We start from the raw sequence: 12,298 nt of genomic DNA, 5'->3' as shown, positions 1-12,298 counted from the left end.
TGCAGATCAATAATTTATTTTTTTTTAATTGATGAGCAATGTTCCATTGTATAGATGTATCAGTTTGCTTTCCATTCATCAATCGAAGGACATTTGAGTTGATTCCACTTTATATTTCACTCATATGCAATTATGCATAGAGTTGCTGCAAAAGTTTGTATACTATCTGAGTGTTGTTAGTATTTTTCATTTTAGCAATTCTAAGAGATATGTAGTGTTATCATATCACTGTTTTAATATGCATTTCATTACTGGGGTAATATTCATGTACCTCTTTGCCATTCATGTATCTTTGACTTTGTGTCTGTTCAAATCTTTAGCCTAGTTTTAAATTGGTTTGTTTTCCTACTGTTAAATTTCTTGAGTTCTTTATTTTTTCTTATTACAAGTCCCTTGTTGGATATATGATTTGCAATTATTTTTTGCCACTCTTTAGCTTGCTGCTTCATTCTCTTAACTGTGTCTTAAACAGAGCAAAAATTTTTCTGTTTCAATCCAGTCCAATTGATCAATTCTTTTTCTCTTATGGATTGTGATTTTGGTGACATCTCTAAGAATTTTCTGCCTAACCCTAGTTATAAAGATTTTCTCCTGTATTTTCTTCTAGAAGTTTAATAGTTGTACGTTATATTTGGATCTGTGATCTTTATTAAGTTCATTTCTATGAAGTTTGTATAGAGACTCATTTTGTTACAAATGAATGTCCGATTATTCCAATATGATTTTGGAAAAAAACTATCCCTTATTGTTTTTACATATTTATAAAAAAATCAAGTGGTGACGTTTTCTCTGGATCTGTTTTAATTAATTAATTTTAATTGGAGACTAATTACTTTACACTATTGTGGTGGGTTTTGCCATGCATCAATCTGTTTTTGAACTCTGTTTTGTCTCACTGATTTATCTACCTCTTTCTTTGCTAATGCTCCATTATATTGATTACTGTAGCTTTATCCTAAGTCCTAGAATTGGACAGTAGTATTCTGTCACCTTTATTCTTCATTTAAAATTGCTTGTTCTACTTTAGAATCAACCTATTATATGTGTAGAGTTTTGCTTAAATTTTTATTGTCGTTGGGGATAATTAAATCTTCATTATATAAAGCCTTCCAATTCATAAACACAGTATGTCTATTCAGTTCTTTTTGTTTTACTTTCTCAGCGGTTTGTAGTTTTCACTATATACCTCCTGTACATATTTTGTTAGAGTTATACCTAAGTATTTTATTTTCTGTAACTCTTGTAAATATTTTTTAAAATTCAGTTTTTAGTTGTACATTGCTAGCTTATAGAAATGCCATTGATTTCATAGGTTAATATTACAGTCTATTCACTTGCTAAACTCACCTGTGGTATCAAAATTTTGATGAGTTCCTTAGGATTTTATAGATAGACAATCATCCTTTCCACAAATAGAACAATTTTATTTTTTCTTCTCCACTGTGTGTGCCTTTTACTTCTTTTCTTTGTTTACTGGCAATAAATAGTACTTTCATTCAGTATAGTGTTGTATAGAAGTGATGAGTGTCATTGTCTTATTCTCTATTCTTAAGAGAGGGAAGGTAAACCTATTGTTAGCTGTGAGTTTTTGTGAAGGTGTCTTTTCCAAGTTTGAAGAAGTTCCCTTCTATTTCTGGTTTGCTTATTTTTTTTCACTGCAAGTTGATATGAATTTTGTCAAATGCTCTTTCTGCATCAGTTGGTATGATAATATGGTTTTCCTTCATTAGACTGTCAATATGATGGATTAGGTTGATTGCTTTTTAAATATTAAAGCAGCCTTACATTCCCAGGATAAGCCTTACTTGGTTATGTATTATCTTTTGTATTTCTGCATTCAATTTGCTAATATGTTGAGGATTTTTACATATATATTCATGAGCAATATTTGGTCTTTAGTTTTCTTTTTTAGTAGGGCCTTTTTCTGGTTTTGTTATCAGAGTAATTTTGGCCTCATAAGGTGCTTTGAGGAGTGTCCCTTTTTCTTCTCTTTTCTGGGAGAGGTTATATATAAATGAAGTTAATTTTTTCTTTAAGTGTTTCAATTTGCCAGTGAAACCATTTGATCTTGAAGATTTCTTTTTCATAAGAAAAAAACAGGAATTCAATTTCTTTTATAATTTTAGGACAATTTAGGTAACATATTTCTTGTGTGAGTTTCATTATTTTCTAGGGTTTGAATTGGTTATTTCATCTAACTTGTTAAATATAGATGCAAAGAGTTGTACACATTTATTTTCTCATTATCCTTTTCATGTCTACTGGGTATGTAGTGATATTCTTTCTTTCATCTGGTGTTGGCAATCTATATCTTCTCTATCTGTCAGTCTTGCTAGAGTTTTATCAATTTATTGATGTTTTCAAAGAATAAACTTTCGTTTCATTGATTTTCTTTATATTGTTTCCTATTTTCAGTATCATTATTTCTCATTTTAACTTCTTAATTTCTTTTCCTTTGCATACTTTACATTTATTTTGCTCTTTTTTTTTTCTGGTTTCCTAAAGTAGAGGCTTCGATTATTAATTGGAGACCTCTCTTCTTTTCTAATACAAACATTTATGCTGTAAGCTTTCCTCTAAGCACTGCTTCGACTGCGTCTCACAAATTATGGTGTTGTATTTTCTCCTGGAGCTATCCTTGTCTATACTCTGGTGTACACTGTGGGTTGGCTAGAGAATACTGGAGGCAGGGAGAGATGAATTTTGAATTCTGTTTTTCATCCCTAATCGCTCTGCTACCGTTTACTTCCCAGAGTCCTCAGAAAGCTGTTTTATGCATTTTGTTTAGATTTTATAGCTCTGTTTATTATAGTTAACAAGAAAGAGTGTGTTTGCTCCATCTTATCCAGGCTCAGAATCTTCCTTAACCTTTTAAGTCCTTAAAGATTACTTTATTATTTTTCAAAGACTCAACAGTGGAGGATGGTTTGTATTTCTAATGCTATACCCAGAGCTTTTCCATGTTGAGTCTGGTGCTCTGAATATCCAGGGTCAGCTGTCCATTGATGAAGTTTAGGTCAGTAAATCCTATGCAAGTGTTCAGAGTTGTTTCAACTCTCAGACTGTGAGTGACACTGGACGCTGCCAATCACAGACCTTGGTACACTCTTTCCATGACTTCCATACTTCCACAATCTCTAATTTTTCTTCTTCTCCCGCCAAATATTCCTTTAATGTGGCTTCTTCTGAATCTTTGCTGTAGACTCATAGTTCTTCTCATTCCACAAGGTAGTCTCATCATTCTGGCACTCACTTTTCCTTGAGTATGCTTATGGTTTTTCAGTATTTATCTTTAGTCCAGCACTTTCTCCTGGGTTCCATATAAATGTAATTTCTTTCTAGATGTTTCCATTTCTATATATTTTAGGCACTATAGAATCACATTTCCCTGTCTCAATAAAGGACACCCTTATATGTTGAATTGCCAACTGGAAATAGAATTATTCTTAAATATCCACTGTTAGTTCCTTCTTACAACATTAACTCAATTACTGAATTTATTCCTTTTTATTTTTTCATCAATTCCTATATCTTAAGGCTTCTAAAATTCACCTCTGCTTTGTCTTCCTACTGCCTGCCACCTTGTCTGGGCTATTCTATTGTCATCTAAAATATTTTACCCAGTACATTTGCACTTACTTTTGCTTCCTCTCAGTCCATTTTATTGTACAGCCAGAGTGATCTCTGAGAAATATAAATTTTACATTATCACTTCCCTCTTTAAATTTTATAAAATGTTTAATTTCCTAATGTTTCATTTTTTAAATGCTATTAAAGGTATTTTGCAATGGACCATGTTATCCTCAAAAATCACTCAGTGTCTTGGCATTAGTTTCCTATCACTGCATAACAAATTGCTATAAAATTTAGCAAATTAAAACAACACATATTTAGTATTTCTCAGTTTCTGTGAGGCAGAAATTTGGCCATGGCTTACCGGAGACTTCTGCTTCAAGGTCTCTCATTAGGCTTCAGTTAAAGTGTTGGCCCGAGCTACGCTCCTAGGTGAAGGCTCACCTGAGGACAGATTTGCTTCCAAGCTTATGGCACCCCACTCCAGTGCTCTTGCCTGGAAAATCCCATGGACAGAGGAGCATGGTAGGCTACAGTCCATGGGGTCGCAAAGAGTCGGACACGACTGAGCGACTTCACCTCACTCACTTTATTTACATGATTGCTGACAGGATTCAGTTCCTTAATTGTTGTTGCAACTGAGAGCCTTAGTTCTTCCTCGGATTTTGGCTAGAAGCCTCCTTCTTCATGTGGACCTCTCCAACAACTTGCTTCATCAAAGTCAAAAAGAGTCTCCTAGCAGCACAGAAGTCATCTTTTTTTAGCCGAATTACAGAAAGGACATCCCATCACAAGCGAGGTCTCATTCACTCTTAATGAGCATGAATGCCAGAAGGTATGGGTCTTAGAGTCCCAAAGGAACCTTCTTTTTCTTATTTCCGCTCTTAATTTCTCTGTGCTGCTTTCTGAATTATTACCTAAACCTTTCCAACTTACCAATTCTCTATTCAATGGTGTCTAGTCTATTGTTTAACCCATGTATTGCATTTCTTCAGTTACGATATTTTTCATTTCTATGATTTTCGCTTGAATTGAAACATGCCAGTTCTCTTTCCCTCAAATCCCTTATTCTTATTTTCTTTTCTATTTGGATGTTTTAATTAACTTATTTTGAAGCCCCCTTCAATTTTCTCTTTCATTTTTTCTTTCTTAGTTAAGAATCTACCCACTTCTCCATCTTCTGACCTTCCCTCATGGCCGTAATCCCTATGTGCTTTGTAATTTTTTTGTCGATAAGTAGGTCTTCAGTGGGACTTACTTTACTTGGAAACACATGGAAATTCCGTTTATATTCAAGTTTCTAGAGACATCACTATAAGATTGATTTTTCAGTTGCTCCTAAGACCTTATAATACATACAGGTTCTAAAACATTTTCTTTCTTAATCTTCTAGGAATCACTCTTCCTTGATTTTCCTTCTTCTTTACTACCATTCCTTCTCATTTGTCATTGTTGGCTCTATTTCATTCAGCTTCTTGACTCTAAATATTGTAATTCTACCATGAGCTCTGTCCTATATACTCTTTTCTTTTCAAGGAATCTCCAGTCACTTGGCTTTAAATTTTATCCATACTGGATGATTTACAAATATGTCTCTCTCCAACCATGAAGTATATACTTATTAAATTTCTAATTCAACATCTCCACTTTGATCTTTAATAGACATCTGAATCTTAAAGTTTCCAAAATGTTTACCTGAATATATTCATAATGTTGAAGTGAAGGAGGTGATAGAGAGGTAACATTTTGAAGACAAAAAAATAAAACTTATCCCAAATACTAACTCAATGGTCCTCAACTTCAGAGTTGGAATGTGAGAAAATTTTGATTAGAAATCCAGATTTGTAAGCTACCTTTCCAAAGAGTCTGCGATATGGGGATCTGAGTCTTAATATCCCAGGTAATTTTGATGCAGGGATCTAAGCATAACACTTTGAAAAACTTTTTCTTTCCTAATGTCTTTGTGGGGTTCCTAATAGTGATGCCAGCTTGGTTCTCATTACTCAGGGACAAGGCAGGACTGAGTCTTTTCACATTTACAACTGGATAGGGCTGGGAGATTCTAGTTGTGTTTCAATTGCACTTAAAATTAGATTTTTTTCATCTTTCTCTGTAGGCCTATTTTCGTACAAGAGATCTTATTAGTCGGACTCACCTATTCTATTTTTGGGGGATTGATATCACATATTGTGTGTTTAGACAGTCGTGTCCAACTCTTTGCGACCCTTTGGACCATAGCCTGCCAGGCTCCTCTGTCCATGGGATTTTTCAGGCAAGAATGCCGGACTGAGTTGCCATTTCCTTCTCAGGATCGAACCTGCATTTCCTGTGTCTTGTGCATTGCAGGTGGATTCTTTACCCACTGAGTCATCAAGGAAGCCTGATATCATATAAAAAGAAAGATTGAAGATAAATTTCTCAGCTCTTCATTAACTTTTCCCCTTCTCATAAATCTGCATTTTCTGATCTTCTGAGCTACTTCTTTTTCTTAGTGAAACTCTTCGCCATCCCCTACTGTATTTTTTTTCCCCCTTTCTTCTCTTCCCAAATCTTGCAAGGACTTCCAATCTTTTTTGCATGTTAATTTTTTAATTAACATGCCTATTTCTATAGCACTATCTTGTTAGATAAGGTTATAATCCCTCTTTTTGGTAGGAGAACAAATCCCTCAGGTGAGAAACCTAAATTCATTCAAGTGTGCAATATGCCTTTTCTGAAACAAGGGACCATCTTTAACTGAGGCATGTTTACAAAGTCAGCTAAGATAAAAATAGTATCTCCATTCTGTTTCTTAACCTAAAGGTGGCCACTCTGTTGTTGCTCTTTACAATGCCAGACTCAGTCCTCTAAGAGGGGAGGGAGGAAACCTCACCTATAGTATGGAAACACTGTAGGACATTAGCCCCCAGCCTTTTTGGCACCAGGGATCAGTTTCGTGAAAGAGAGTTTTTCCATGGACAGGCCTGGTAGGGGATGGTTTGGGGATGATTCAAGTGCATTACATTTATTGTGTACTTTATTTCTGTTATTGTTACATCAGCTCTACTTTGTATCATCAGGTATTAGATCCTGGAGGCTGGGGACCCCTACTGTAGGATACTACTATATAATTTATTAAATCACTTTTAGTAAAATTTAAACAAACATTTGTGGTCAAAAAGTTAATATATCTCTAAAACATTTTATCACCATTCTCCATTAATAAAACACAACAAGAATATTAACAGTGAAGGACCATATTCATTTATATATGTTTCTAATGACAGTGTCATTTCCAAATCTGAGGAATTCCTACTTCATTCAGAGAAACAAAGTTGATAGTTATTTCAAGGTCATACTGTCTAATCATCATTGTTGGTGAATTATAGTAAATCGATTTCTTTTTCTAAAAAGTTACAGTCTATTCAGCATGCTGAGGATTGAAGACATGAGGATTAGTTTCTATACTGTCTCAGAATTCACATGGAATTTAATTGTGATTGGAATGATCTAAAAGCCTAAAGGCACTGGGACCCAATGGTTTCCAAACAATTACATCATGGTGAATGCAGTTGAGCTTACTGAAAAAAATAACCTGTCTTCTTATCCCTAAGTGAGAGTTGAGAGCATAATGGTTAAATAACGTTACTGAAAGTGCTGTAAACACATGCTGGTCACAGAGGCTGGATGGAGAAGAAAGCTATAAAAACTAGCAATTTCTCTACTATAAATATTTGGTAAGAATTCAAGACACCCCAGAATTCTTATGAAAAGGGGGATGTCATCTTCTGGGGAGAGCATTTTTACAGCTTATTGTTGCCATAGGCATCCTGAGGGAAAATCTGTGGTGCCTAGGTTGCTAGGTACAATGTGGATGGCATTATTATGTTGTGATCTGTTCAATCTGCTTGTCATCTTATATAGAGGATCTTAAGCTTGCTTTTCTAATTGGCGTGTGACCTAGTGATACTCTTTAGACTTACATGTATATGTTATCTGTTTCTTTCTGTGGCCGATGATAAAAAGAACAAAAGAGCTATTCAAGTCAATGGATATTTACATAACAGATGAAATAAAAGAGAATGTATTACTTTATTGGGATGGCCATATTACTAAGTAAGAAGGGAAGAATGGATATTATTATACAACTGGGAGTTGCTACCTTAATGAGTATATTCAGACTTCTGCCCTTAGTCAGCTTCAGATAGTCTACAAGTATTAAAAATTACACATAGTTGATTATAAAATACCAGCAAGATAAAAGAAGTATGAAATAAGAATTGTATGAAATGCTATTGATTAAAGGGAGGAAAGCTTGAATATGATATAAAGGGTTGTCATTTGAGGAATAGGTAGGACATCCAGGAAGAGTTTCTCAACAAGGTGTTAGAGCCATGCATTTAGATAAAGGAGGAAATTCCTGACTAAAAGATGCTTTAGAAGATGCATTAGAATATCTGAAATATAGGACTTTTCAAACTATACCCACTTCTGTGTACCCAAAATCTCTGACATGCCTCCATACCACCAAGTGTGTTCTCTTTATTGGGGATAATGGAGTAGGGAAGAAAATGATGAGTAACTGATCTAAAGCCTTCACAAGTCTTAAACAGGTTAATTCTCTTTATCAGATAATCTATTCAGCTCAGTGAAGAAGGTCTTTGATTGCTTCTGCTTCTTTCCCCTTTCAGGATGCCTTGCAAGAAATAATGATCACTTTTGGGCAATTCGTCAGAAGAAGAATGGGAAGCCAGCATTCATTTATCACCACTCACAAGACATTGAGAAGAGCCTGGATATAGCTCCACAAAAGATACACAAATATAACTACCATTCCTCTTCTGAAGCTCAAATAGGCAAACACCACCAAATTGTTAATTCAGCATTTCCTAAACCTGCATATGACCCATCTCTCAATCTGTTGGCCATGGCTGGTCAAGACCTTGAAGTGGAAAACCGCCCAGTCCCAGCAGCAAATGTGATTGTGGTGGTAAGTACTGCATTTAACTGATGCTGATGCTTTCCTCTGTGGTTGATGCTTTCAAACAAATGAAACCTAATGGTGACGAGTTGTTACTGGATCTCAATGACTATTTACCATAGCATTTCTTATTCTCTGGTGTTTCCTTTTTGTTAATTATTATCTGTTGGCTTCCTCTTGAATGTAGGCCCATAAAATAAGAAACTGTCTGTATTTTCTCTGCACAGCCCAATGTAAGGTGCACAGTAGGTACTTAGTAATTTGAACAAAAAATTGTATTAGGAAGTCTTATGTTGGTTCGTATCCTGCAGTTTTGGATCATATCCTGCACTAAGCCTCCTGCCTTCTGCGATAATTTGCTCTAAGTAGATTGAGTCTCAGTTTATATATATAAATTGTTGTTGTTGCTTAGTCATTAAGTCATTTCTGACTCTTTTGCGACCTCATGGACTATAGCCCACCATGCTCCTCTGTCCATGGGATTTTCCAGGCAATACTGGAGTGGGTTGCTGTTTCCTTCTCCAGGGGGCCTTCCCAACTTAGGGATCAAATCTACATCTCACGCATTGGCAGGTGGATTCCACCACTGAGCCACCAGGAAAGCCCATATATATACATAGTATTTATTAAAGATCTTCTGGTCACTTGACTCAAATGGTAAGAAATGAAGAGACCCTGAAAGGGAAGAAGTGATGATGAAGAAGGGGAGTTTTCTAACTGGAATAGATAAAGTGGTTGGGAAGTATTTGATGGATAATATTCCTAATATCACTGAACAACCATCACCTTTTATTAATCAAGGTGATGTAGTGGGTCCATTGTTTGCATTCTTAGGATTCGTAACCTAGACCAGAGGTTCTCAGTTTCTGGAAGTATCATAAACTTATGCTAAGGTTGACAGAGCATTTGGACTACAGTCCCTCTCAAGTTTAAAATTACGATAGGAGGATTCACATTAAAACCACAAAGTAGTAGCTAAATGAGTGTTGATTGCATTTCTGTCTCCAAACATAACCAAATATGTTTACTTTTAAGGCAAGATGATTCAGTGAAACCATGTTTGCATTTTGGTAACCTCTCTATAAGCCTAGAGAGAGAAGAAGGCAGTGGCACCCCACTCCAGTACTCTTGCTTGGAAAATCCCATGGATGGAGGAACCTGGTGGGCTGCAGTCCATGGGGTCGCTAAGAGTCGGACACGACTGAGCGACTTCACTTTCGCTTTTCACTTTCATGCATTGGAGAAGGAAATGGCAACCCACTCCAGTGTTCTTGCCTGGAGAATCCCAGAGACAGTGGGCCCCCGTCTATGGGGTTGCACAAAGTCGGACATGACTGAAGTGACTTAGCAGCAGTAGCAGCTATAAGCCTAATGTAATGAAAATTAATAAGCTTTTTTCCCTTTTCTTTACTTTTTTATCTACCACATATATGACAACTAAGTATGGAGGATCAAAGATCCATTCATTGATGTTTTCAACTAGCATGCACTTAATATTTATTATGATCCAGCCATCATTTTGAGCATCTAGAAATACCCATCATTTGAGGTATCTACAAGTGAAATGGAGTCTCTTGTTTTGGTTGGGAAATGTCTGGGAGGAATGTTGGTAACCAAAGAAAAAAAATCATAAACTGAGAACATAATATGAACTTTTGTTAAGAAAAAAATGTGGGTCATTTTGCTGCTTGAAAAATTCAGACAAATTTTCTGCATTTACATAAGTAACAGATGTTCTGAAGGTAAAAGCCATGCACTGTGTCTATTAAGTGAAGACAAATGATGTTAATGTTGTCGCTGTATCTCTATATGCCTGTGCTAATACTCGGACTCGGGAGAGATATTTCCTCTAGTGACCATCATACACTCATCGTTATCAACTCTTAAAGTCACTATGAATTACAGATCAAGAGGTTTGTTCTATCTTCTGATGTCATGTACTGTCAAGTTAATTTAATATTATGGAGGATAAAAGGCATCAATGAGGAATTCTGGCAGGTCATTTCACTTTTAGTCCATCTGTGGTTTAGAGATCCATGAAGAAGCTGTGCTTTTTCTTTGGGGTGATGATGACATGGAGGCAATAGGCAATTTTGCTGCATTAGCCTTCACTAACCTCTTTTGGTCTAGACTTTAACCATGCTGTGGCTCTGGTAGCTGGCAACAACAATCGCTAGTGCTAATGTTTCCTGTAATCCACTTACATTACCTATGCACATGGTGATTTACTAGGAAAACCAGGGAAGTAGGGTTATTTTTAAATAAATCAATAATTTCCAGCTTGCTCAAAAAGCAGAGTGTCAACATTTAATCAACTATCAGCTGGTTTGATGGTTCATTCTATATAGAAAGGAGAGTTAGGAATGAAACATATGTAGTGAAAGCGAGATATTTCAGCTGCTGAATGACTTTGGTGGAGTAATTGGTATATGTTTGCACACATGTGTATGTGTGTGTGCATATATATATATATGTATATATATATAATATTGCAGTGATACCAAAGAATTATTTTGTGGCTTAATTTATACCAAAATGAGTAGTATCAATGAGTATTCATTTCCTGAATTGGGGAAAATTATTGCAGCTTTTTTCAGCCAGGGTAAAAACCTACTCCCATCTTCCAAAATATACATGTAGATAACTTTTAAGACTTCCTAGCTCAGAGGAGAGATCACTTGTTTCTTTCTCTCTCACTTATTACTCATGTCTTTAAGATCGTGAATTTTAAAATAAAAAATTTAACAAGGTCTTGAAAGTTACATGTATCCTCCTAATTTTTCTTATTCCCGATTGTTGGCACAAAGCATTTCAGAAAACATTTGTCCCCAAATGATTTTTTTTCCTTTTTTTCTTTCTTTTATAATCAGGAAAATCTGTAGTTTATTTATTCCAGGGAGAGGACAGCACAATTAGAATGTCTATCCTAAAGCATGCTAACTATGTTCCAGAAGCTCAATTAAGAAGCTGTTCAGATTTTTGTACAAAGAGGAAATATGAATATCCTCAAGGTCAAGGCTGTGGTAGGAGTAAAAAAAAAAAAAAAAGGCTCTAGCCAAACATGTGCTGAGAATTCCATCAATATACATCAGGTCACAAGGCTACCACATTAAGAAAGAGGGAAGTCAGGGTGTGAGGGGAAATGGAAGCGTAGAAGATGCAGGCTTTTCCAGTTCAGCAAGTTCAGCGTAGATTGCTGAGTGAAGAAGGTTTTAGCTTGGGCAAAGTATGAGAAGACTGGGGAATAGGAAGGTTTTGGAATATAAAGGGTGGGGATTATTTAGTAAGATTATGGCTTACTCCACAGAATGGATTTGAGGGAAGGAAAAGGGATAGGAGGAGGAGGAAGAGAAGGGGATGAAGAAGGAAAGGGGAGGAGAGAGGACAGGAGAGGAAGAAACTGAGAGTAACCGGAAGAAAGGAGGGGAGAAAAGGAGGGAGAAAGGAGGGGAGGGAGGGAGAGGAGAAGGAGAAGATATAGCGGCAGTTCTTGGGGCAGTGGGAAGACTTTTGTGAGCACATAAGATGATGGAGAGTCTCCAGGAGCCCAAGATGGTCTCTATGGGATTCCTAGAATCCCGAAGCTTCTTGTCTCACTCACCACTCACCCAGACCATTACCCAGACTATTGGCTAAATTAAGTTACTTACTTACTTCATCCCTGAGCAGTTTGTGGCCATCTAATGAAATAAGGCACATTATCTCAAACTAAAACCCTGTGCCTCACCCATAGAGCATCCCTAAAAACCCACCATCTGTTTACAA

The 12,298-nt window shown here is 36.1% G+C and overlaps 1 protein-coding gene across 1 annotated transcript in view; it reads left to right on the top strand.

Moving 5' to 3' along the window:
- PTPRR (protein tyrosine phosphatase receptor type R) overlaps nucleotides 1–12,298 on the top strand; it is a 273,565-nt gene that overhangs the window by 19,559 nt on the left and 241,708 nt on the right. Inside the window, exon 2 of the mRNA XM_040233466.1 lies at nucleotides 8,244–8,542. Coding sequence (XP_040089400.1) covers nucleotides 8,244–8,542 — 299 coding nt within the window. The remainder of the gene's footprint in view (nucleotides 1–8,243; nucleotides 8,543–12,298) is intronic.

This window comes from Oryx dammah, unplaced genomic scaffold (assembly GCF_014754425.2).
Source record: "Oryx dammah isolate SB20612 unplaced genomic scaffold, SCBI_Odam_1.1 HiC_scaffold_29, whole genome shotgun sequence".
Taxonomy (NCBI): domain Eukaryota; kingdom Metazoa; phylum Chordata; class Mammalia; order Artiodactyla; family Bovidae; genus Oryx; species Oryx dammah.
This window is presented reverse-complemented; position numbering and strand designations above follow the sequence as displayed.